Consider the following 27,572-nt stretch of genomic DNA (forward strand, 5'->3'; position numbering starts at 1 on the left):
TGTTTTACTTTATAAGCTGAAGCACTTCAGCTCTCAACGAGGAGGGCTACAGCCCCTGACGGCCAGCGCCTGCGCAGTACGAAGTGAATGGTGCCGGGGCACTCTAAAATGAGACCAACTTCTGGAAAATTCTCTGTGTGTTCTTAGTTTTAACTGCATGGTGAACCCTGAATTCTCTTGCTTGGGCTATTTTGGGGGTGTGTAATGGTAGCTGATGAATGAGTGTAAGATGCTGTGTACCTTTTTTAAGTTTCCGTACTGCCAGCATACGGTGCTGGGAGGATAATTCCCAGATCCGAAGGGTCTTGTCATCGCTTACTGTTGCGCAGATGGGCAGGAGAGGGTGCGCTGCCAGCCCCCATACTTCCCCTTCCATGTGTCCCTGTGGGAGAGGAACGGAACAGGGTAAACCGTGCTTCCTGGCTAGCCTTCCTTCAGCTGGGGCTGCATATTCAGGCTGAGAGTGCCTCAGACAGGCTAAGACGCGAATAAACAGTTTCCTTGAGCCAAGATGACTGAATTAAGTCATTTCTTACGTACAGCCTTTAAGCTAGCGATTTAGGAGACTAACCATTCTTTCAGAAAGGAAAACACAGGACTCACTGCCTATAGGTTTGTTTATAGCATGGAAGACATTTTCCCATGCAGCAACAAATATCCAGGTAAACTGTAAAACTCCCAGCCCGTCCCCCCTGTTTTGTGTGTATTCGCGTATGTGTATCATCTACATAGTATATCTGGGCTTTCTGTGTGAGACCAGAGGTCAACCCTGGGTGTGCTCTTCATTGCTGTCCACTTTAACATTTGAAAAGGGTCTCTCAGTGGGTTAGCCAAGCTGGCTGACCACAGAGCTCCAGGGAGCCCCCTGACTCTGCCCAGCCGCAGCCTCGGCCTTGCAGTTAGAGGCATGCCACCATATCCAGCTTTTAAGTGGGTACTGGGGATCTCAATTCAGGGCCTCATGCTGGCACAGCAAACCCTTTAACTGAGCATCTCCCCAGATCCTGAGCACACGATGTAAACACACTGTGCTGAAGCTACTATTGCCTTTGGTGAAACCACACTCTAAGGCGTAGAGGCCATCCATCTTGGCCATGGAACTAGACAGCAACACTCTGGTTCCTACACTGGACTTGGTTCTCTCCTGCCCCCATACTGGGACTGAACCCAGGGCCTCATACATACTACTTAAGCATTCTCCCACTGAGCTACAGGATGCGTTTCGTCTGGCTGAAAAGAAAGAAATCTAAATTTTGACTCAGAGTCATAGGCACAGCCCAGATTCAGCATTTGTTCATAAATCGGTGTGCCCATGTGCCAAGTGTAATCACCAGCAAGATGAAAGGTGCTTAGTAATACACACAGAGGCCATTTCAGATGCCTGTGTCTTATCACAAACACACACTCCGGCTGCCTTAGAAACAGTGACTGAGATAAAACAGTATTTGAAATAGCAACACTTGGGTGACAGTAGCACAGGCCTTTAATCCTAGCACTTGGAAGGCAGAGGCAGGTAGATCTCTGTGAGTTCTAGGTCAGCCTGGTCTATAGAGTGAATTCCAGGAACTATACAGACAAACCGTGTCTCAAAACAATACAAAACAAAACAAAATAAAAATAATAAAAACAAAACAAAACCTCAGTATTTTAAATAGCAACACTTAACATGAAGAAAAAAATAATTTATCTCCCAATAAAGCAGCATAGAGAAGAGATTTGTACCACACAGCAATAAAAAGACCGTTAACTAAGCCGATTCCAGATGCTGTGCTTAGAGCAGTAAGAAGGCAGCCCACATGCCCCTGGAGGGCTTGTAGTTGAGATACTTTGGGGGAACAGGCAGCTTTCCAAAGAGAAACTGGACGGCAGTTTGACTGGTAAGTTGTCTGAGCAAACAGTGATTTGGGAGGCCCTCCTAGATAGTCATGTACCTGGAGAAAGGTGGGGCTGGGCAGATAGGCTCTGCTCATCACCCCATGCGATCATGACACTCTGCATCCCCAGTGCTGGGGTCTTTAAAAGTCTCTCACCTCAGAGTCACACAGGATGGGTGACAGGCCATCCCTACTCTCTCTAGACTAACTGGCTCTGCCGAGAGCTTTATTTGACAGTCTCTTTGCACAGCAGGCTCTGTGATTCTTTTAAATATCTGTTTCACTTTCAGCAATGTAGCAAGATACAAGATTAACTAAAAAAAAAAAAATCAGTAGCCCTCCTGTACACAGATCATAAATGGGCTAAGAAGGAAATCAGAGAAACATCAACCTTCACAATAGCCATAAATAGCATAAAATATCTTGGAGTAACCCTAACCAAACAAGTGGAAGACTTATATGACAAGAACTTTAAATCTTTGAAGAAAGAAATGGAAGAAGACACCAGAAAGTATAAAGATCTCCCATGCTCTTGGGTAGGTAGAATTAACATAGTAAAAATGGCAATCTTACCAAAAGCAATCTACAGATTCAATGCAATGCCCATCAAAATCCTAGCAAAATTCTTCACAAACCTCAAAAGAACAGTACTCAACTTCATATGGAAAAGCAAAAAACCAGGATAGCCAAACAACCCCGTACAATAAAGGAACTTCTGGAGGCATCACAATCCCTGACTTCAAACTCTACTACAGAGCTACCTACAGTACTGAAAACAGCCTGGTACTGGCATATAAACAGACAGGAGGACAGTGGAACCAAATCAAAGACCTGGATAATAATCTACATACCTGATTTTTGACAAAGAAGTAAAAAATACAAAATGGAAAAAGAAAGCATATTCAACAAATGGTGCTGGCATAACTGGATATGAACATGTAGAAGAATGAAAACAGACCCATCTATCACCATGCACAAAACCCAAGTCTAAATGCAACAAAGACCTCAACATAAAGCCAGCCACACTGAACCTCATAGAAGGGAAAGTGGGAAGTACACTTGAACACATTGGCACAGGAGACCATTTCCTAAATATAACCCCAGCAGCACAGATACTGAGAGAAACAATTAATGTGATCTCCTGAAACTAAAAACCTTCTGTAAAGCAAAGGACACAGTCAACAAGACAAACAGCAGCCTACAGAATGGGAAAAGATCTTCACTAACCCCACAGCAGACAGAGAATACAGTTTTCGTGTAATTATTTTGGGTATAAAGCTAGCCAGGTGGCGGGACGCAGCCCCGCCACCCTTATTACTACAATTGGCGCCTCACGTGATGGACTAAACCCACTTAAAAAACCTGAGAAGGCTTAAAAATAAGGGAGAGAGAGTTTAACACAGATTTTTGCTGTTTGTTGGTGGCGTGCTGTGGAGAGATTTCCTGATTCGGCAACAGCAGCAGAAAAAACGCTGCGTCATTTTAAAGCGCAGCTTCTTGAGGCTGTGCTGCCAGCGTGAACTCTGGCTTTAAAGCATTTGTGGCACTCTGCTTGCTAGAGGCAAGCAAGCGCTCTCATCTAAGAGAAGCTTCCTGACTCAGCTTTAGCTGCAAAACCCTGCAGCTCATTAAGAGGTCCTGCCACGAAACACTTAAATGGTGTTGACGAAAAGCTGAACGCATGCGTTTCGGTTTTCAGCCGTAACAGGAAAAAAAGCTGCACCGTTTAAAAATGCCAGCTTTCTGGGCTGTCCTGCCAGGGTAAATTCTGACTCTATTATGCAGGCGGTTCGTGCGGTTTGCAAGCACAGGCTGCTGAAGCTCGCTTGCTGGCAGGGACCTTGAAACACCATAGAGTTGTGGCTATAAACATGGCTACAGCCAGTACCTCAGCCAGGAGGCCGGAAAGCTAAGGAATGGGCTGGATCCAGCCGGCAAAGCCACGCCTTTAATCCTACTGATATTGCTTGGTAAATTAAAGACTCATGTGGTCAGAAAAAGAGAGATATACAGTAAAGAGAGATTCAAAGACAAAGAAAATTTTTAAATGGTTTACAGTGTGTTAAAAATATATGCAGACTAAAAGTTGAAGTTCGTAAAGTAAAAAAAAAAAAGGAAGAGAGTTGTTGTGTGTGGTAGTACACACCTTTAATCCCAACACTTGGAAGGCAGAGGGAGATTGACCTCTGTGACTTCAAGGTGTGGTAGCACATGCCTTTAATCCCAGTGCCTAGAAGGCAGAGACAAACAGATCTCTGTGAGTTCAAGGTGTAGTAAGTAGTGTACACCTTTAATCCCGAATGCCTGGGAGGCAGAGACAGGCGGATCTCTGAGAGTTCAAAGACAGCCTGGTCTACAGAGTTACTTCAGGTCAAAGATACAGAGAACCTGTCTCAAAAAGCAAAGAGTTAAAAGTAAAAATAAACAAAATAGAGGTTAAAATAAAGTGAACAAAGATGGAAAATACACAGAGAATCTTGATACTGTATGCTATTATGCTCTCTTTGAATTATTTGAATGCTGAGGAAGGAGCAACAGCTGCTAAAAGATATTTATTATAAATGCTGCTGAACTAATTCAACATAGATATTTTGAATTTGGATCTAAGGATATGATACTTTGGAAAGGAGTTTCTTATTTTGTTTTCACAGAGGGTGAGAGTCTGTGGATTGCTTCCATCCCAATGTGGTATGATAGACCACGTCCTCCTGAATGGTTCCTGTGCACGCCTTCAAAAAATTGCTTCGCTCAACTGCCAACTAAGATGAAACTAGCACACAGGTTATAACATGAAAGACCTAATTAACGACGCCCCCATTCAGCAGGAAGCAGTTTGGAGAGAAAAAACTGCGCCCGTGTTCCCAAATATGGGTTATAAACGTTCTTTTACATTTAAAGGGGGATATGATATAGGTATGAATAATTTGCATTAGTATAGATTTTGCTTTATTGATAGAGATTTATGGTCAATTTTGTTATATGTATATGTATTTCTGATATTGATTAAGGTATTGTGATTGTGTAGTTCATTATTAAAATGTAATGTATAATTAGGAAATATAGGTTGTTGATGGATAATCAATAGTCAAGTTTGTAGTCATGTTAGTTAATATTTTCTAGATGTGCGTAGATATATTTTAGATAGGCATTCTTCATATTTTTCAAAAATTATAGAATATGGCATTTTAAATGTTTTAATAACTTAGGACTTTTCATGACAATGAGACACTCTGCTCCTGGCAGCACCAATCTACTTCAAGAGGAAGATGGGCATCGAAGAGGCTCGTTATGGAGTTTGATAGCCATTTGGGCAAGAAACTGCTCTTGCCTGGACTATTGCATAAACTGGACACAGAGAACCCACAGAGAGAGGACTACTGAACTTGCCTAAGGTGAAATGATCTTTCGGGGTTCCTGATTCATGAAAGAGTCTGCGAGACAGTCTGCAGGACACAACAGATAGTGACTGAACTGACTTTGAATTTTCCTGCTTTATGGAAATGTCTTCTGGATAGCATGGGCCTGAAGACTGAAGATGGATGCCCCAACGGTACAGAGGAACTTTGGGTGACTGTTCAGGCAGCGAGATGTCTCTGTCATTTCTAGAGTTTTAAAAGTTGCTTTTTTCTTGTTTGCTTAGGTAGTGTTGTATCTTTCTGGAGTCTTTGATGGAGTTAAGAATAGTTAGTTATAGTTATAGTTTTCCTTAGTTATGATAAAGATTATTGTAACTTTTACTTGATAACTGTTTCGTTATATGTAATTTTGCTATGTTAAAGTTAAAGTCTTTTTGTTTGTTTGTTTGTTTAAACCGAAAAAGGGGAAATGATGGAGGAAGGTCATTGGTTAAATAAAAAGAAACTGCTTGGCCCTCATTGGTTAGAAGATAGGTGGGAGGAGTAAACAGAACAGAACGCTGGGAGGAAGAGGAAGTGAGCTCAGACTCCACAGCTCTCCTCTCGGGAGCAGATGCCTCAGAGAGAGAGACGCCATGCTCCCGGCTCCTGGGCAGACACACGCAAGGAAGCTCCGACCCAGGATGGATGTGGGCTAGAATCTTCCCGGTAAGACCGGTGCTCACAGATTATTAGAGATGGGTTGATCAGGATATCAGAATTAGCCAGTAAGGGCTAGAGCTAAAGGGCCAATCAGTGTCTAAAAGAATACAGTTTGTGTGTTGTTATTTCGGGGCATAAGCTAGCCGAGCAGGCGGCCGGGGTGCTGGGAACGCAGCCCCACCGCTCCCTATTTACTACAGTGGGGTGTAGCCTAAAGTGGTGGAAATGGGGCTTGAGTTTTGGTTCTGGGATTCTTCGCATGTAGCTGTGGGAAATGTAGTAGGCTTCCATTCCTCACCTGTTAAACAGCTTTACCAGCTAAATCTGTCCTGAAGATAAATGTGGCCAATAGTACTGCCTGGCACAGTAGGTACTCAGCAGGCCACAGTAGGGATTCTTTCATTATTAGAGCAACAGTAGCAGACAGGAGAGAACAGAACAGTAAAACCCAAAAGGTGAAATGCCCTTATTATCATGTTTATAGCAGATTTAAATAAAATTGCCTCAACTATAATATAAATTTTATAAACTTAGGAGAGTTTACACTGCAGTTTAAATTGTATCACATTTTCAAAAACTCTGAGAAATCTAACATTTATGGGAAAAAATTTCCAAACATTTTTAAACTTTTGAGGGTTAAAATGTGCTTTTCCATAGTATTAAGTAAGTTATAATCAGAAAGAGGGAAACATTAGTTTGTAAGGGACCAAGAGAAGCAAAGAGACAAAGAATAAAGACGGCTCAAGGGGGCTGTCTCCAGGAGGGCTCTCATGGGAGGGGTGCACAGTCAGATGTAGGGATTTCGGGTTTGCTTTTACTAGGTTTTTTTTAAGATTTATTTATTTATTATGTATACAACATTCTGCCTCCATGTATGCCTGCACGCCAGATCTCAGTACAGATGGTTGTGAGCCACCATGTGGTTGCTGGGAATTGAACTCAGAACCTCTGGAAGAGCAGCCAGTGCTCTTAACCTCTGAGCCATCTCTCCAGCCCCCCTTTTACTAGATTTTTAAAGAGTGTTTATCTTGTCTGTCTGTCTGTCATCTGCCTATCATCAATCTATCTATCTCATTAGTTTAACACACATATATCATTTTAAAACAGGCTTTGTTGATCTCCTCCCCCATCTCCCCCCTTTTTCTGATTCTTTGAACTTTTCACTTCCATTTAACTCCCTTCCCTCCTCAACCCCCCCCCCCACTGATCTCTGTACATGTTTCACAGGCTGCAGCCCCATGGCCAGTGTCCATGTACACATGTGCATACACGTACGCTGGGATCTGTATGTGACAGAGAATATTCAATTTTTGTTTTTCTGAGCCCAGGTTACTTCACTCGCTGTCCTTTCCAGTTTCATCCATTTTCCTGCAAATTTCATTATTAGATTTTCTTTACAGCCGAGCAATGGTATCTGAGTAAATACCATTTCCTTTTACCACTCATCCACTGAGGAATGGGTAAGCAGATTCCATTTCTTTGCTATTGCGGAAAGAGCAGCATGAAACACCCACGTGCAGAGGTCCCTGTGGGAGGGAACGGTTCTTGGGTGCATAGCTGAGTTATATACAAGTTCTACTTTTAAGTTTTTGAGAGCCCTTCATACTTCTTTCCTAAATTACTGCGGTGGTTCACACAGCCAGCAGCAGTGAAGAACACTTCCTTTTTTTAATCCCATATCTATGTGTTGCAGAATATTTGTTTGACTATGCAAAGATATGTTGATTTGTTTATGTTGTAGAATGTTTGTCTAACTGTGTAAAGATGTGTTTTATTTGTTCCATTATGTAAAGATGTATTGCTGTTTTACCTTGCCTGCCTAAGGCACTTGATTGGTCTAATAAAAAGCTGACCGGCCAAAAGCAAGGGAGGAGGTATAGGTGAGCAGGGAGAGTAAGTGGGAGGAGGAATTTAGAGGAAGAAAGAAAAGGAGAAGACAGGGAGGTGTCAGGGGCCAGCCAGACATGGAAGAAACGAGAAGTCGGGCAGAAAGAATGAAAGAAAGGTAAGAAGCCCCAAGGCAAAATGTGGATGAGTAGAAACAGGTTAAATTAAAAGAGCCAGTGGGACAAGCCCAAGCTAAGGCTGAACATTCATAATTAATAACTCTCCATGTCACTCTTTGGGAGCTGGCTGATGGGACAGAGGAAGACTCATTACATCTATGCCAACACTTTTTTATGGTAGCCATTGGAGATGGAATCTTACAGCTGTTTAATTTTTATGTCCCTGGTGGCTAAGGGTGTTCAACACCTTTGAAAATACTCATTGTCTATCTGTGTTTCTTCTATTGAAAACTGTGTTCATCAGCCCATTTGCTGTCTGACAGGGTTCTCTCTTCATGTTTAACTTGCGATTAACAGCAATAGAAACCCAACGAGACAGCATATTTCTCCATTTCATCTTCTGAACACACCATCATGGCTCGCCATGCCTCTTCACCTGCAAGGGCAGCGTGCTGCCAGACCAGCCAGACCGCCTGTCCATCTAACATTTCTGTGTTGCTCGAATTTGGCCCTGTATAAGTATGTATCTTGAGGGGAGGGGGTTGAGGAGAACACAACGTGGTTCTGTGAAGCAAGGCCTAAAGAAATATGTGGGGAACAGCAAAACTGTCATCAGTTTAATGGACCCACAGATCAGAAGGAGATATATCTAATGTGCGTCACCCACACTTGGCTCTGATTTGCATGATAAGATTCTGAACTTTGAGCATGTATTCCCAAGAGATAAAGCTCTTGGTGACTATAGAAACAGGTTTCACATGTGGTTGGGCTATCTGTGGCTGGTGGCCAGGGGTGGAGTCTGACAGACAGGTTCCTGAGGCAATATCTCCAGAGTCCCTTGCTCTTCAAAGCCTGGCATAAGCATTTCCTCCTGAGTGTGGTATGACCCATGGCTTGATTCTAACCAGTGGAATATGGCAAAGGTGACAGAAAGTTCCAGAGAACTTGTGATTGCATAAATTGCGATATCTATTTTTTTTTCTTGCTTACTCTGACAAAGTAAGTGTATGAGAAATCCGGTGTATGCCAATGAACTCTGGGTGGATATATAACTGATTGACGGTTACCTCTGGGCAACAGTTAGCAAGAAAATAAACACCAGGCCTACAGTTGCAGGAACCAAATTCTGCCAACAGCCTAAGAGCCCAAAGAAGCTCCCCCATCTGCCAAGCCTCATCCCTGAGCAGCACACTAGTGGAGGAACCAGTTCCATCCGCTGTGCTTAGACTCCGGCTCCACAGAGGTGGTCCGCTTAGGATGAGTGTCATTGCTGGTGTGTGATCCTCACTGCACACCAACAGCCAGTGAACACCATGCTGGGGCACCCCAGGGTGTACTGTGCAATCTGCGAACTCTTCGCTCCTTTGCCCCACACCCTTCTCAGTCTTGACGTGAACATGGTTTGCGACATGTACAAAGGAGGTACCTGAACAAGCAGTGTCATTGGGCCACTCTTATCGATTTCTAAAATCTCTCCGTTTTTTGTTCCCACAAGGATGTGTCCATGCCCCAGGGTGATGGCACGAATTGAAGGGTTATCCTCCAAAAGCAGGCCTGAGAGGGGAAAATGTTGAATTTAGTAAACACCACCAAGTTGGGCCAACATGGTGTCTTCTATTTCCAAAGAGCTAGGTACTAGGCAATCACCCTTGACATGCTTGCCAGGGCTGAGAGTTCTGACGGGAAGAAAGAAATCTGATTGGCTAAGAAGCTCCACTGCAAGATGCTAGCAGAACTGCCCCATTCCTGTGAACAGAATGCTTTCGATAGCCTAGCCAGGGTGGTACCTTTGGAGCCGGTTGACAGCGCAGCCCTTTTGATGGCATAGGTCTTCAGGCATCTTTCAAACATATCATCCCAGAGTTCCACGATTCCATCTTTTCCACCTGTCACAAAGCCCTATGATGGGGAAAGGTTATACGTACACATCAAAATGACCAGTCACTCTCCTGGTCCCACCAGGCGTCCCCCTTAGGTCAGGTAGTTCCATGTATATCGTCTAAGTGAAAAAAATCCAGTGATAAGAGTATTTTAAAGGTTTTCATTATTTATGTGTCTGACTATTTTGCCTGCATGTGTTTCTGCGCACCATGAGCATGAAGTGTCTGTGGCAGCTAGAAAGAGGTATTGCATCCCCAAGAACTAAACTGACAGGTGATTGTGAGCTACCATATGCGTGCTAGGAGGCAAGTCTGGGTCTTCTTAACCACGGAGTCAAATCTCCAACCCACCAAATTTTTAATTCAATACATTTCAGTTAGGAAATCGTATTTTGAAGTTCTTATTATTAAAGTCGCTCTCTGTATCTTTGGATTCTGAGTTCACAGGCTGAGACTATGAGGGAAGCAACAAACTTCATCTGTATTGAGCATCTTTTGTCATCATTTTCCGAGTGCAGAACCCCAGTGGTTTGCATAGCATTTACGTTGTGCTAGCTGTTGTAAGCAATCTGGATAGGATTCAAAGTTCACAGTGGGGTGTGCACAACTCTAAGTACATGGTGTGTGCACAACTCTAAGTACATGGTGTGTGCGTGTGTGCTCAACTCTAAGTACATGGTGTGTGCACAACTCTAAGTACATGGTGTGTGCATGTGTGCACAACTCTAAGTACATGGTGTGTGCGTGTGTGCTCAACTCTAAGTACATGGTGTGTGCGTGTGTGCGCAACTCTAAGTACATGGTGTGTGCACAACTCTAAGTACATGGTGTGTGCGTGTGTGCTCAACTCTAAGTACATGGTGTGTGCTCAACTCTAAGTACATGGTGTGTGCGTGTGTGCACAACTCTAAGTACATGGTGTGTGCGTGTGTGCTCAACTTTAAGTACATGGTGTGTGCGTGTGTGCACAACTCTAAGTACATGGTGTGTGCGTGTGTGCACAACTCTAAGTACATGGTGTGTGCGTGTGTGCACAACTCTAAGTACATGGTGTGTGCAGGCAAATATTCCTTTTTTTTTTGGAACCTGAGGACCTTTGGCTCTTGAAAGTCCCCTAGGGTTCTAGAGCCAATTTCAGTGGCTACTGAGAACAGCCTGATAGGACTGTAGCAAGGAGGGTCAATCCTCAAATTAAATGTAAATAGAGTATATTACGTTGAACTAGTCTTGGTTTTCATGGCGACTTTACAGTTTAGTTTCCTAAATAATAAGAGCATTTGACTAAGTTAAACCATACTGCCTTCTAGGCTTCCACAGATTTTGCATTATGCTGTAATTGTTTCTAACATTTACAGCTTAGCCAAAATCAAATTTGCCAGAAAAAGAAGAGCTCAACCACAAAAAACTATCATTACAACCGTACTTCTAATAAAGACCTACATTTGTTGTGAGCTCAACATATTTACTGATATATTTTAAAACTATATATATATATATATATATATATATATATATATATATTATGTGTTGAGCAGCTTAAACTGAAGGTCGGAGAGCACAGATGAACTGGTACCACCAGCAATTAGAACTGAATGAAAAGGTTGTCATTTTCAGGTATATTTATTGAAAGAAAGAGATTTAAACAGACTGTCTAAAGAACACTGTGTCCTTATAAAGAACACCATGAGACGGGTAGTGAACAGACTAGGACAATGACCTGGCGTGGGAATACAGCTCGTGTGTATCCTTGAACACTCCTGTCAACCGAGCCTGTCCATTCAGGAACAAACCTGTTATGAACATAACCTTTGGCCACAGCAAACCAACGTGTGGGATAATAAAGTAACCACTGGCACTTCAGGTGTTTGCATACTGTGTCTCTGCAAAGGAAGACATCACTGCAATACACTGTGGTCTCTTCTGCTGCTGCGCCCATATCTACACAGACTCCTTAAGGGATTCCTAGGAGTGACAATTGGGAGATCCAGATGTGAGAAGATGGAGAAACAGGACATGGACAGCTACTAAAAAAAGAAATTATAAAAATTGTGTATTCTCTTCCTTATTATCCTTTGGCTAATCTTTTCTGACAACTACATCCTGATTCAGACAGGATTATTTTTAGATTCAGGCATCGCAGTGGTTCTTCTAAAGCCCATAAGGAAGAATAACCCAACAAACGCGCCGTACCTTGTCCAGCGCGTACATGGCAAACACGGGCCCGTCATGAGCTTTCACTGTCTTCAGCAGCAGCACATCCTTCCAGATGAAAATGTCTCCTGTGGCCGCCCCTGAGAACACTAGATCTTCCACTCTCCCGTAAGAAACACACATCATTGTTTCCAATTTTCCAGCACTTCCAAAAATTCCCCTTTTGGAGGTGAAGCCCCCACCTGGAGCAGAACAAGGGCATATATTACCCTAGAAAGTTGAGGCTTTCTCGGAGCACACAGAAGAATTATCTTCAGGGAAGAAATGATCTACATTATGTGTCCAAATAGCAAAAACAACGGTATTAATGAGGATACTCAGCCACTCTGTCAGGATCTATGGGATTCCTACTTTCTGTCTGACATGGTGCTCAATGCTAGCATATAATTTAAGCACAGAGTCCCTGTCAAGGAACCCGGATCTGATTAGATGGAGGATTTAATATGCCTTCTAATCCAAGACACACACATAACCTAAGTGTAAGTCCTGTGCCTGCTGAAGGGGAGAGTGGCTCAGTGGCTTGGGGCAAGGAAAGCCTTAAAGAAACTGAAGGAAAGTGTAAGTCCGGAATGGACAGTAGGTGTGATATGTAAACATTATACGTGTTCTGTCTCAATTCTTTTTCTTTTCTTTCTTTTTTGATTTTTGAGACAGGGTTTCTCTGTAGTTTTGGGTGCCTGTCCTGGAATTAGCTCTTGTAGACCAGGTTGGCCTCAAACTCACAGAGATCCACCTGCCCTCTGCCTCCCAAGTGCTGGGATTAAAGGCGTGCGCCACCACCGCATGGCCTGTCTCAGCTCTTTTCATGATGACCCTGGGGTAAGAAGGAACTGTCGTGGAGGAGAGATTGTATACAGGAACAAATTGTCAGGTTTGGGCCCCAGGTGTTCCCATTTTCTCTATTCCCTGACCATCACTGATAACCCAGTTCCACTCAGGACATTTACACTTGGCTGACTTCTCCATACCTGGGCAGCTACTACTGTCCTTCCCTTAAAAGTGGAAAGTGTTAGACCAGCCAGCTACACACGTGTGTTCACTGTGCTAATGGGCTCGGGACTAGGAATTCAGATACAATTGTAATGACACCTACAAGTGAGAAGTCGGCTGCTTCCCATGTTCACGCATGTTTACTTATTACTCTTGTCAACACATAACCTAACAAAGACTTATTTTGACCATCTTCTAGGTACAGAGTCAGGCTTTAATTCATATGCTAAATTCGGTGATGCAGTAATAAAAGAATTCTCAAAATATTGAAAATATTATTCACTCAGCCAAAGTAATTACTTCCTACTCAGCATTACAGCAAAATTACTGCTTTCAGTTCAGATGACTAAATATAAAAACCACTATTTTCATAGCAGAGTATTTTCAAAAGATTTCTAGACTCTGATGAACGTGCATCGCATCATACAGGGGTCTACGTTTCACATCTTATGCAATCAACAGTCCAGTGCAGAATTGGGAGAGAGTATTTATCAAGCAAATTTTTATTTCAGTTTGCAGAGAGACTGGCCACATAATGACAATAGGACCCCTCATCCCAAGGCAAGGGGACAGCTCTCAGCTACACACATGAGAAACCCAAATAACAATGCAACAGTACCTGCTTGTTGCCAGAACTTGATATGCTTAATCCCAACTGTAACCAGCTTGTCAACATGGTGTGGATTACACTTTACCACAAATATTTTATCTTTATGTCCTCTGTAAGAGACAAACAGGGAGAAATAACTCCAGTTTAAATGGAAGTATTGACAGAGTAATATTAAAACATGTATTTGGTTTAGTTTTCATAAAGCATATCTAACAGGATAAACAAGCAACCAAAAATATTTAAAACTCACAGGAGTTTACTATAAAATAATAGCATGGGGGGTACATGCTTGGGCCTGCTGTCTTCCCCACCTTTCTCTATTTAGTTATGAATTAAAAGAATTTTAAATGTATCTAAATGTCTCCATAAGATAAAATTAATGACACCACCATAGGATATCACATAATTCTGAGATAGTGAGATCTCGGGCAGGAGAAACAGAAGGGTATTATTAATGAAAAGCTTTCAAATGAACATTCTGTAGAAGACACTATATCGGCTTAAGATGATTTTGGGCTAGAAATAGAAATAAATTGAGGCCCCTGGCCCACAGCCATTTAGAGAGAAAGGGTATCATCTAGTGGTTCAGAACACTTAGGGATGCTAAACAATGCAAAATTTAGGCTTATTTCCCGGCGAGATGTTTTCACTGGTGTAACAGTAGCATGAGTGTTATGGAGGAAACCAACCGCTTTCTCCCTGTAGTAAGAACCACTCCGTGCCTTGTGCTGTGACCTGGTCAAAGGCCTGTGGCTGGGGAGCTCCTTGGCCATAACAGGCAAGCCACTGCTGTTTTGCTAAATGGACATGATGCTATCTCTTGTCCAACCATTTTTTTAATATTTCGTTTATGTTTATAGTTTAGTGCTACTGTCAGCTTGGGTCAGAGAAACTTGTGCTTGGTTGAAGTTAATGCAAAGGTTCATAAATGGTCAGAATAAGTGACTGTTGAATACCCAGCTGTAAGTGGAACATCTGTATCACCCTTGCAGGGTTCAGGAACCATTGAAAGGGGAGGGCAGGAAACAGCGAGGGAGCTGCAGGAAGGGTGCTGTGTCTTCCGGGCACTCCTGAATTCTCAGTGTGTGTGATTACATAAGAACAGACCCATCAACAGTCCGTCCTGGGGAAGAGGCCCTGCCCTTTGTGCATTTACAGGCAGCCAATGATTCTGGGGGAAAGAGAGTCATCTTTAGTGGGTAGTCACTGGTAAATTCCCCATGCTTCCACAAACAGTCCCTCACGGATGCTGCTATAAGTTACCCTCCACACACACACACACACACACACACACACACACACACGCATGCACACGCACACACACGAAATTAGAAGTTGACTAGTTGGGAACAAGTGGAAGAGGAACAAGAGAGGATAATGGGGAGTGGATAGAAACAAAATACATATCTACAGGTATGAAAATATAATGAAACCCATTATTAGGTAAAATGAATATGCTACTACAAAACTTAAAAATAAAGTAGGCATACCAATAATTTCTTTTAAAAATGAAAAGAAATTTAGTTTTGTAACCAGAGGCAGACAGATGATATACATCCATCCAAAAATTCCATTTGTAAACAGATGGCAGAAATCACCCATGAAATTACCTGTGGTACAAATACATCCAAACGGAGAGGCTCAAATCTCAGTGGAGATCTTACAAGAGCTCTAGCTGATAATCCTGAATGTCTCTCTTTCCCTGAGCTGATAATGAACAGACTCACAAATGAAGAGTGACTTCAGGAGTGTGGGGTGTGCAGATGGCACACATGGGCACGGGCTAGCTCAGCTATCCACTGTGTGCCCCTTCCCCAAGGGGAACCGCACTGTTGTAGGGTAACTGCTGCCAGAACATGATAGTGGTTAGGTTTTGCTCAAAGCAAATCTGGCAATGACTGAGACTCCTCAGGGCAGGGTTAGGGGTGGCACGCAGCCTCTCTGCGGGAATTCCTCAGAAGCTAAGTCAGGCTGGAGCTGCTGCATATGCAGCCTGATCTCTGTCACCTGGTTTTAGATTCTTAACTACCACAGCACCTCATTCTTTTTTTTTCTTTTACTTAACTAGTTGGTTATTTATATATTTGTGCAAATAGCATTAATACTACGTAAATATTTATATTTATTCAGTATTTTAAAAATCAAGCATTCTTCCACAGAGTTTTACTGATCCGCCACCTTCCACTTGGGAAAGAATACTGATTAATTCCAGCACTACAAACTCCTTTCTGCAGGTTTCCTACCTTTGGAATGGGACTTAGTCCTGGGAACAATTCTGAACAAAAACTGTGTTACTAATATGATGACGCTAGCTTGCTTTGTGCTAATTAAACAGAAGCGATCTTATCCACAAGATCCTGTAAAAATTTACCCTTTAATACTAAGCTGTCCGTCCGCCTTCTGTTTCTCCTAGAGTCTCCAACAGGCAGCTGAGCCACCACAGCTGCAGAGGGGATCCTTGAGTTTTCAATGCTGGCACCGATAATGTAAATGCAGGGAGTAGTTATCAGGAAAACATTAAACTAAAATTCAGCCTTCAGTCTGGGAGGAAAACAGAACCAGTCGGGGAGTGAGGCTAGAAGTGTGTGTGTGTGTGGGGGGGGGGGCACCAGAAAGAAAGAAGAGAAAGCATGGATGCAGGCGGAGCTAGGAATGTCCCTGCTGCCAAGAATGGCGCCTCGGAGCCACGTCTCTTCTCCTAAGGTTGGCTGCAGTCCTCAAGGGTCCAGCTGCAGCTCTGCTCCGTCTCCAGCGACTTGGAGATCTTCACTCATTATCATCAACTATCAAAAGCTTTTGCTCCCACGTAACACTGGAGCAGACAGTATTAATTTCAAAAGCAAATATTATAGCTCATGGCCATCAACTTTGCTATGGTGACAGAGACAGGACGTTGGTAACGTATGCCATGACTAATGGAGAGGGTATGAAACCGTCCTGGACAACAAGCTGCCTTCCTGGACTGTGGCTGCCAAGTCTTGACCTTTGACCGGGCTGTGCACATGGCTGAGCGAGATGAGAGGAGACATGTTCAGGTTTAGTGCTGAGGAGGCAGAAAGGGAAGCTGGGGTAAGGGAGGACAGGTAGGCTATAAACAGCCGTCGGTCTCAAGAGTCTATTTATAGGGTGTGGAGATTAGGGAACAATTTGTCTGCTCTGGAAGCAAGTAGCAGATGCACAGGATAGGACCGTCTTCCCAACAGGCCACAGCCTCACGACAAATGGTGCTTCTGACTCCAATGACATTGAGATCCTTCCTGGCCGCTAAGACGGCAAAAACAAGAGGGGAGGCACATGTTTTCCTGACGCTGGGGGGAAAAAAAGCCTTAATAGAGGTAATGGAGGTATTACAGAAGGGGTGCAATGAAGAGGTTTTTGGGGATCATTCTAGAATTTTCTAACTTCCTAGCAGACATTAATGCTGTACATCAAGCTTGGCACCATGAAAGGGAGGATATGTGTTCACTTAGGTGTTACATTTCCATGTGAATTCCATCCGAGTTTGAAGACGGGTGCCAAACAAAAAGTGGGCACTGTTGGGCTTCCCTGAGGTGAGCGAGCAGGAGGATGTCCTGAACGCTCCGCACATCCTTACCTGGTTGTGGCTATCTTTTCTCCCTTTTTCCAGTCCCAGAACACAACACTGTGAAAGTCGTCTAAACCAACAGACACCAGACATTTTCCATCAGCTGTGTGGAAACAACATAAATGTCAAACAAGCCGTTTCTTCGGTGAGAAGCAGAGACAGTTTAGACACTGCAAAGAGGGGCAGGAAACTCAACAATACTCTTTAGGCTCAAATCCATTTGCAGGAGCAAGATGTGTGACCAGCAATAGCCATAGTTCTGAATGCACACCCCTGGCAGGTGAGCTCAGCCACTGACCAGACTTGCAACCAAGGCAGAGTTAGCAGGGCCTCTCAAGGAAGCGGCGTGAGTCTGGTTTATTCTGTGACAGACAAATCTTGGGAAATTTATTGGAAGGGGAGTCACTGGGTTCTGTGACTCTGGGCTATTTTCAACTCTAGAAACATCAAAAAAGCCTAACCTTGGTTTAACTGCCAAGTTAAGAACATCACAGAAATAAAACGTAGCTTCAAATGTTCTTACAAAATATGACCGTCCAACTAAAAGTATTTGATTTCTTATTTTTCCTGTTCAAATGAAATGTGTTTGTTATCGACATTTAGAAAACACGTGTAAGGAGAAGTTCAGCTGGGGAGTGGCTGTGGGTGCAGAGCTTGCCTGACAAGCGCGGGGCCTGTGTTGGACTCAAGAATCACACATGCATAAATCACATAATTGTACACACATGTGCATGCATACGCACACACAGACACATGGCCTTCCAAATTTCTTGTAGTCCTGCCCTTGATGTGAGCCTACTTGTCTGTTCCTCCAAGGGGAATCTGTAGTTGGCATTGTCTTTGGACCACCAACCACCAACCAGCTCCCACACAGAAACCCAGAGGAAGCAGTAAGGCAGGGTGGACAGTATGCAGATGGGCTTCAAGGCAGCACTCAGATTAGTAGAAATGGGTTAACTTTAAAAAAAAATGCTAGCTAGAAGCAAGCCTAAGCTAAGGCTGAGCATTTATAATTAATAATAACTCTCTATGTCATGATTTGGGGGCTGGTGGTTCAAGAAAGCCTGCTACATAAATCCCTTTGAGAAGCAAAAGGTCACCCTGACCAACCTATCAGCTAATCTTTTCTCACCTATTGCAATGCATTATTATTAATAATGCATAACTTTATTATTAAATATTGATACTATTACCAATTATTGCTTTGATTCTGACATTTAAGCCATTTTTATAAGCGTTAAGTATAGTGAATGTACAATCAGACTTGAAGTAAATATAGTCAACATGCCTTCCTCCCTTCATGAGGGAAGAGGTGGCACAATCAATAAGGATTTCATTTGGACTTCCTTGCAAGGCTGGATTCAAAGGAATACTGTTACAGGCCACACCCCCGTCATCCCACCACTGTGCAGTTGCTAGGAGATTCTGCATCAGTTAATCAGGGACTCCTCTCCTTCCACAAAGGACCCTCACTACGGTGAAGACATATAAGGGTGTGAGAAGCTGCTTCCTTGGGTTGACTCACCCTTCAAGTTATCAGCTCTGACTTTCAAAGGCAGGCCAGGGGTAGACCCTAAACTAGGGTAAAACAGAGCAAGTCTTAGCAAACTGGAATTTCAGAGAAGCAAGAACAATGTCTTATATGTCTCAGGCAGTATCTGAATTGGTACTGAATATTTATATTAATGTTACACAGAACTTATGTCAAATAAATTCTTATCAGGAATTCAGATCTACTTGAGCCTTCTGAATGTTTACAGGCTAAATCTTTGGTAACCCAACTTCAAGTGCCAACCAGTGTCCAGACTTTGAGTGGCCTTACTTGTGCAGAGACCCTCTAGCCAAATGGAAATGAGGGTCTATCCCACTTGTCTGGAGGAAGGGGAGGAAGGAAAAGCAGTCTCCAGCTTAACAAAGCAGATCTTCCCAATCCTTAACCACCAGGTCCATCTGAAACTAGGATTTAAAGAGTACCTAAACCTTTTATAGACACAAGTTGGATTCATTACATGAAGGAGTTAACAAGGTGCTATAGGAGTCCGTTACATTAGGTGAGCACCATAAGCTAACGACCCATGCCCATATTCCCAAAGGACACCAGGCTTTAAACAAGACAGTCTCTCAGCCTTGTGGAGCAGGAACTTTCTGTTCACCACCCACATTCTCATGGTTTCCTTATTTTTTGGTATGGCCTAGCTGTGTCTTTGCTAATGGACTTCAGTATTTGCTGATTTTATTTCCGATGCTTCTTCTCTTCCTTTTTTTTTAAAATAATATTTATTTATTTATTATGTATACAATATTCTGTCTACATGTATGCCTGCAGGCCAGAAGAGGGCACCAGACCTCATTACAGATGGTTGTGAGCCACCATGTGGTTGCTGGGAATTGAACTCAGGACTTTGGGAAGAGCAGACAATGCTCTTAACCACTGAGCCATCTCTCCAGCCCTTCTTCTCTTCCTTTAAAATCATAAATTCTTAAGGCTCGTAGCAAGTATGTCACGTTTTGTAACCCTACACTGAGCTGCTTTGGGTGCGTGCTGATAGTGCTGGGGGTGGGCGGCCCAGATCTAAAGGAACTGGACTGTTATATAGCTATTTTAAACACCATCCTTCCTTTAGAAAACACTGCACAAATCTGCATCTTCTTTCTGCACTGACTCAGCTAAACCCATGCTGTCTCCGAACACTGTCTCGATATGTCAATACGACCTTGCTATGTGAGTCACACGTCTACAATGCCAGTTTTGAAAATGTCTGTCTTCTGAAGAAGCCCTATGCATAATTGCTTTCGTAGGGGAAGTTCTACCCCAAGAAAAGGTCACTCTTCAGGGATAGGGAGTGCTCTTGGGTACTGGCAGGTGTAAGCTATTTCTATAAAACACACTATTTAGAAAGAAAATCAGGTTTTTTTTTCACTATTTCCTAGTTTCCTTTTTCCCTGTGGAGACTTGGCTTTACCTTTGAAAATCTATCATTTCCAACCCTAGCGGCTTTTTTTAATAGTCTTGGTGATGCCCTTTTCAGTCTTTCTAGGCACAGTATGTATTAATTGTGGATGGTTGTAACAGTTTAGAAAGAGTTCTAAGGCAGTTCCTGTCAACATATTTAATTACAAGTTGGTCTTCCTAGTCAGGACTCATTAAGATGCGTAGGCTTTCTCGGTGGCCAGGGAAGTCTAGCCAGTTTCAGATAGGTTCCAGAACTGTCATAGTACGAAGGTCTTTAAACACCATGCATTTAAGACGGAAAATATTTATGAAGCTGAACTTTTCCGGATGGGTTTTTCTATCCCATGTAGAAGTACTTTCATTACGCTGTCCCAAAACACAAAAACGGTCCCCCAAGCTCCGAGAAGTGATACTAGTCAGAGCAGTAGCCCAAGGGCTGGGCGAGGGCTCAGCCAGCAAAGGTGCTTGCCACCAAGCCTGGCAACCCGAGCTTGACCCTGGGACCCATACGGTGGAAGGAGAGAACGGACTCGTGACCATGGCACATGCCGTAGCGTTGCATTTGTATTTGAATAAATGAAGCCTGCCTGGAGATCAGAAAGTAAACCAGCCCCACCGGTCAGTCTTACAGACCAGGCAGTGGTGACACACACTTTCAATCCCGGTAGCCACACTAGTTGCCATAGAAACCAGGCGGTACCTAACTTTAATCCCAGCCCTAGAGAGGAACAGAAGACTGGAGGAGACAGCTCTCACACAGTCTCATTCTGAGATCCCTGGAGGTAGGATCACCATTTTTGGACTGAGGTAGAGGTAAGAGCCAGTGGCTGGCTGGTTTTTTTTTTTTTTCCTTCAGATCTTCAGGTTGAACCCCAATTTCTCTCTCTGAGTTTTTATTAATCTTGCATCAGGCACACACCATGGGCACAAATAGATAAATGTAATTTAAATGGTGCTGCTCTGTTGAGTAAGAGAATATGATTCATTCCTTGACAGTGTTCAAAGAGGTATCTCTATTCCTTTAGAGTAGCGGTGAGAACAGATTCACTTATCCCCACACGTGCTGTCCTGTTTTCTCGCTGGCCCACTTATACCTACGAGACAGCTTGTTTTTCTAACAGATGCGAAGCACTCCTGGTGATTGTGGAGGGGTCTGAGGCACACAACCGGGGTCACCAACCACAGAACTCGTGGGCACGGTGTTGGCACCCTGCCTCCACGGCAGGAGAGAGGCAGCTCAACAGCTGTGTGAGCTGAGCCATTTAATGGTTCCAGAAGACACCATTCCACTTCAGGCCAATGTCTTCAGAGCAAGGCTCTCTGCTCATGGGAGCCTGCTCCACGTGGTGGCCTCTTGGCACCACTTGCCCCTGCCCACTTAAGTCTGAGGATGGGAGGAGCAGGTGAAGTTGCTGGTGCATTCAGAGAGCAAGAAGTAAGCAAGTGTTCAGGATGCTGCAGGGGGCGCTGCACCAGGGAAAAGCAGGGCCAGGGCTAAAGACAGAGGAGGGCAAATTTCCAGGAGATTTCCTTCCAGGTGACACCCCCCAGACACAGCCAGAAGACCCAGGTTCTTGTGGACCTGCAACTGTTGACCTCAACACCACCTAAACAAATATCTCAGTTCTCCACCCAGGAAGTGGAACAGAGGCTAAGTCGCCAGTCACATTGTTACAATGTAGCATTATCCTTAGACATTAAATCAAAAGTTCTCCTGCACCACAGGGACCAATCAGCCTCCCCCAGTCCTCTGGTGGCAACCATCTGTGGTGATGAATCACTCAGAACAGATCTCAGGGAAAGTTCCTGAAGTCTTTAGGTGCTTTCCAAAACCAGCAACTACATTCCTTTCTAGCCACCCATATACCAACACTGTACTTAACCTCACAGACAAAATGCAGTTCCCCAGGGTTTTTCCTTAGTGATTGCTAACTGGGAAATGGGGAGTGTACTGTTAAAACTAAAACACCCTTCACATCCAAGAGTCCCCAAGACAAGTTAACTTGGAAGCATAAAGCAGGCTGGTGCGAAAACAAGAAAACATATACAGAGCTATCCCAAAGGGGCTAGATTCATCTATTTCTAAAGAAAACAGAGACATTTCTTTAAACGTGGGCAGGGATAAAGGTCACTGACAGAATCTCCTAGAACCCCGTCTCCTCCTAGAGCATCTGGGTTCCTCACCCTATAATGGTACTTGAACGATTATTAAATTCTAGCTGTATTGCTGGTCCCTTTTATATGCTAATACACATTACATACTTTTATAGAAAATTGGTGATAGACATTATCTTTATTTCTTTGTTCAGCTTGAGAGATACTAATAGTTCACGTGATTGTATTGTCAAGTACAATCTTTATTAAACACAGCAAAATTGCCATATAAAATTATTGAATTCATTTTCATTTTTACCAAAACCGAAGATGTACTGGATTCTCATAATCCTACAAACTTCTAGGTTTTATCATTTTTATTTTACTATTTTAATAAGTGTCTTTCTAACCCTCCAGAGCATCGTTTCCTCCATGGAAATCAGTGTGGACGTTTCTCAAGAAAAAAGCTAGATCTACCAGTTATGCCCCTCCTTTGCCTGGAGCCAAAGGACTTCAGGTGAACACATCACAGAGGCACCTGACCATCATGCTTCCTGCAGCTCTCTGCACAGCAGCTACGGAACTAGCCTAGGCGTCCACAAACAGAGGCGCGGAGAAGAAGACTCATCTATAAATACCATGGAATCGTTTTCAGTAATAACGATGAAGTTATGTCTTTAGAAAATGGATGCAACTGGAGATGATCATATTTAGCAAATTAAACCTATCTCTAAAAGACAAACATCTTGTTTCCTCTCCTTTGTGGTTCTTAGATTTTATACACATATTCATGTATTTATATATCATAATATATAATATATACATACCCATGTATGTACACATTAAATGAAAACTGAAGTAAAATTATTTAGGGGAACAAAAAGGATAATGAGAGAAGGACCTAAAAGGGAGGATGGGGAATGGGGCAGGGAGAATATGTTCAACGTATGATATATGTAAATATATATTAAACACATATGTGTATATAAGAAAAAATTAAAATAAACTATCTCAAAATTATTATAAAGCAATACCAATATATGCCTATATCTGTAGGTAAAGTAAATTTTAATAAAATACTGTGTTATCTTGCAATTGCTAAGAAAATAGACAGTTTTCTCCCAAATATGATTTGCAATGTGAAGCTTTAAAGTAACAGTGAGAGGCAGGATAAAGCTCATTGAGAAAAACTTCATGTGTTAGTCCATCCATAACATTCTTTACAGCAAATTCTTTGTTCACAGCAAAACATGTATTGTGGGAGCAAAGAGATGAACACCCTAGTTCACTGTTTGTGCAGGAAATAAGAGATGCCCAAGGAATGGCAACACAGAGCCCCTGGGAGCTTTCATGAAAGCTCTCGATGGTGAGCTGCAGGGGGCAGAAGGGACAGGCTATTTCTGCCTGATAGGATGGAGGGAAAAAGTCAATCTTGCTCTTTGAGACTTGGGAACCCTGAACGAAGCACACGAGTAGAAAGAGGCAGAAGCAGACTGCAGTTAGAGGCGAAGAAGCATGAGCGGGCTAGTGGGGGAAATGGGCTAGTGGGGGAAATGCGGCCATGAAAAGCTAATGTGAGGTGAAGAAGCATGAACGGGCTAGTGGGGGAAATGGGCTAGTGGGGGAAATGCGGCCATGAAAAGCTAATGTCATCAGCTTCCATCTGAGGGCACAGTCCTAAGTCAGTCAACCAAGGGGGACCCATGGTGGAGATGATAATTATCTTCCAAAAGATTCCAGAAGTAAGCAGGACAGAATGAAATTAAGCACTAAAAAATTTCCCCCTTTAAAAAAGAAAAGCCCAGCAACTATTAATTGTCTGATGCAATCTTATTCATTCTCAGTCTCTCCCTCTCCCTCTCCTTACCCCTCTTTCCTCATTTATCCTCTGCTGCGGAATAATCCTTCTGCACACGGTGTGAATATATGTATCTATGATTGGTTTAATAAACAAGCTGACGAATAACTGGACAGGATAAAGTTAGGCAGGAAATCCAAACTGAGAATGATGGGATAAGGAAGGGTGGAGTCATTGGGGTCTCCAGGAGATGCAGAGGGAGCAAGACATGCTGGGGGATAGGTAAAACCATGAGCCTTATGGCAATACATAGATTAATAGAAATGGGTTGATTTAAATGTAAGAGTTAGCTAGTAACAAGTCTGAGCATTTGTAATTAATATTAAGCCTCTGCATCCATTATTTGGGGACTGGTGGGTGGGACAGAAACGTCCGCCAACAAACAGCGCCCAATGTGGGGCCAGGTCCATCCACATAAAGCCCAAGAAAGTTTTTTAAAAGGTTCTAGAAACAGAGACACACACAGCTTTCTAGTCTCGCAGTCTCGTACCAGCTGCAGGGCAGAGATGCATGTTCTGACAGGCACTTGTGAGATGGAAGCAACCACCAAATATCATGAGTTAAGCAGTGTGCTAGGTTCCCACAGTCTCTCACATGGGCCGCAGTACAGAGAGGCTTCTCCCAGCCGTTGCTGTCAGCTGGAGCTGCCAGTGCAAGCTCTGCCAGCACACTGCATTGCAGGTTTAGGGCGTTTGCTCATGCAGACAAAAAAGGTTACAGATACACAGGAAAGAAAGATTCAGATGGAACAAAACCCTCTAAATTTGTTACAATGTGTTAAAAATATATGTAGGCTTGGTAGAGAAAAGAAAAAGGGTAGAAAAAGTCCTTAAAAAGTACTAAAAAAAGTACTAAAAATATAATACGCCACATAAAAATGGGAAATACACAGAGAGTCTGGATCTTGTATGTCATTGTGTTGTCTTTGAATTATTTGGTTGCTAAGAGACACTGGATTATAAAACTGTTAGATTCAACCAACCTATGTATTTTAAAAACATCTTGATTTTAAAATTTAAGTCAAAAAATATGCTGCTTTAGGGGAGAGGTAATGCTTTTATTTTCACAGGAAACGAGAGGCTGTGGATTCATTCCAGGTTAAGGAAAATCAGGTTTGGTTGAGGAAGATCCCCTGAAAAATCTGACAACAAACAAAAAGAAATAAACCTAGAAGAAGTATAAGACACATGATATGTATAAAAAACCTTCCTTTTTAGGGCTGGAGAGATGGCTCAGTGGTTAAGAGCATTGCCTGCTCTTCCAAAGGTCCTGAGTTCAATTCCCAGCAACCACATGGTGGCTCACAACCATCTGTAATGAGGTCTGGTGCCCTCTTCTGGCCTGCAGGCATACATGCCAGATAGAATATTGAATACATAATGAATAGATAAATAAATATAAGAAAATCTTCCTTTTTATTTAGACAAAAGGGGGAAATGCTGTGGAATAATTCCCTTTCACATTGTAAAGATTTATCACTGTGATTGGATTAATAGGCAATCTGACTGGCCAATAGCCGGACAGAATAAGGTTAGGCAGGAAAACCAAACTGAGAATGATAGGAAGAGGAAGGGCAGACTCAGGGGAGTCTCCAGGAGACACAGAGAAAGCAAGACATGCTGGAGGACAGGTAAAGCCACAAGCCACGTGACAATACATAGATGAATAGAAATGGGTTAATTTAAATGTAAGAATTAGCTAGTAACAAGCCTGAGCTATTGGCTGAGAATTTACAATTAATATTAAGCCTCTACACCAGTTATTTGGGAACTGGCAGGTGAGGCAGAAATTTCAGCCAAAAACTTCCATTTTTTTTCTCTATTTATTATTGTGCTGATATTGGCCAAGTGCTCTCTATCAGTGAGAGATAGCCCCAGCAGCATTAAAGTAGCATGACAAGGTAAGAGGGGAAGGAGAGGGAGAGGGACAACAGGAAGAGATTGTAAGTTTAGTTATTGCTGTTGTACATTTGAAATACCTGAATGCTAGTTAGAAAAAGGAAATTACACAATCAAATTTATTTTGAAAGGTTAGGATTTGCCTTTTTATTGACCTAATTTCTACAATGAAATGTTTAAATTTTTCTAGGTAGTAACATCTGTAATAGACTTTCTTTTTAAAAAATTACTTCTTTATTGTGTGTGTGTGTGGGTCTTTTGCCTCCATGTATTTATGCACCCCATGTGCATGTCTGATACCTGTGAAGGCCAGAAAGGGTGTTGGATCCCCTGGAACTAGAGTTTTGGACACTTATGAGCTGCCATGTGGGTGCTGGGAATTGAACCTGGATCCTTCAAAATAAAGTCAGTGTTCTTTACTCCGGAGCCATCTCTCCATCCCCTGTAGTAGATTTCCACTATGTAATTCTAGCTTCAAACAAACTTACTGTAAAGACAGCAGCATTTACCAATAGGATTCTTATGGTGCTGAGTTCATAACTTAATTTGGAAATTCTTCTTTCCAAATATAAAATTTGTTTCCAAAATACCAACTTTGTAAAGTGGCGTCTGTAGGTAGCCCCCTCTCTAGCTCTTTACATTTTAAGTCGGAAGCAATGCTTATTTGGAGAGAAAACTGTTGAACTGATGTTTTGCTCTCTGAGTCGTGGTCCACGCTGCATTCCAGGCTGGTCTGGAGCTCCCTGTGCAGTGCACACTTGCCTCCAGCTCAGGGCAATCCCTTGTTGCCTCCGCCTCATGACGGTCGTGATTACGGGGCCAGTCCACATGTCTGGTTTAAATCTGATGCTCTACATCAGTGCTAGGCATCTGCAGCTAAGACTCTCCACGACGGCAGCTTCCCTAGACTTCCCTTACACAAGTGGATACCCAGCTCCGTGTGACCTGGTGCTGACCTGGGAGGGAACTGAAAGGGACAAGGAAAGGACGCGTGGCCCAAAGGCCACGTTCTCTAGGCGAGGTGCTCATACGTGGCTTCCCGTCTCAGGCTCGGAAGTGGCATGAAAACGGCTTCCCTCGCTGCCCTCAGAACGCAATCACGTAGGGGGGATTTCTTTTTTAAAAATTAGCCATATTCTGTGCTACTAGCGAGAGCTTACCTGAAAAATCCAGAGCGCACACTCCTCTCTGGTGGTACCCTTTCAATAAGGACAGACACTTTAGAGTCTGTGTGTCCCATACATGAATAGCGGCGTCTCTTCCGACCTGCAGCAACAGGATGCGTGGTGTTAAGCAGGCATCGTGGTACTGAGGATAGCATAGCTTCTCCCGGTCAAGCACGGCTCAGACATAAAGCAACACACATTATTCGTAAGCTGGAAAGACAACCTGACACAGTTTGGTCCAGCCCAGATTCTCCAGATGAGGAAACAGGCTTGAGGCATCGAAGAACCTCACTGCGGCCTTGAGCTGGGTTTTGGCAGATGCGAGCCCAGCACATGGCTCCCTATTAAGGGGTTTTTTGAGGACACCACTCCATCTCTCCACCTTGCT

At 43.1% G+C, this 27,572-nt stretch overlaps 1 protein-coding gene across 2 annotated transcripts in view; it reads right to left on the reverse strand.

The window, feature by feature from the left end:
- The window catches only part of Eml6 (EMAP like 6), a 269,547-nt gene that overhangs the window by 56,310 nt on the left and 185,665 nt on the right, over positions 1–27,572 (reverse strand). For both annotated transcript variants that reach the window (XM_041669902.1, XM_041669901.1), the window contains exons 16-22: positions 27,179–27,284; positions 17,225–17,318; positions 13,639–13,739; positions 12,009–12,211; positions 9,726–9,837; positions 9,365–9,492; positions 241–382 (exon numbers count right to left, since the gene is read on the reverse strand). In XM_041669902.1, the coding sequence (XP_041525836.1) occupies positions 241–382; positions 9,365–9,492; positions 9,726–9,837; positions 12,009–12,211; positions 13,639–13,739; positions 17,225–17,318; positions 27,179–27,284 (886 nt within the window). The remainder of the gene's footprint in view (positions 1–240; positions 383–9,364; positions 9,493–9,725; positions 9,838–12,008; positions 12,212–13,638; positions 13,740–17,224; positions 17,319–27,178; positions 27,285–27,572) is intronic.

The sequence above is a fragment of the Microtus oregoni genome, unplaced genomic scaffold (genome assembly GCF_018167655.1).
Source record: "Microtus oregoni isolate MIOR12 unplaced genomic scaffold, Mior012 000019F_ref0000042, whole genome shotgun sequence".
NCBI lineage: Eukaryota > Metazoa > Chordata > Mammalia > Rodentia > Cricetidae > Microtus > Microtus oregoni.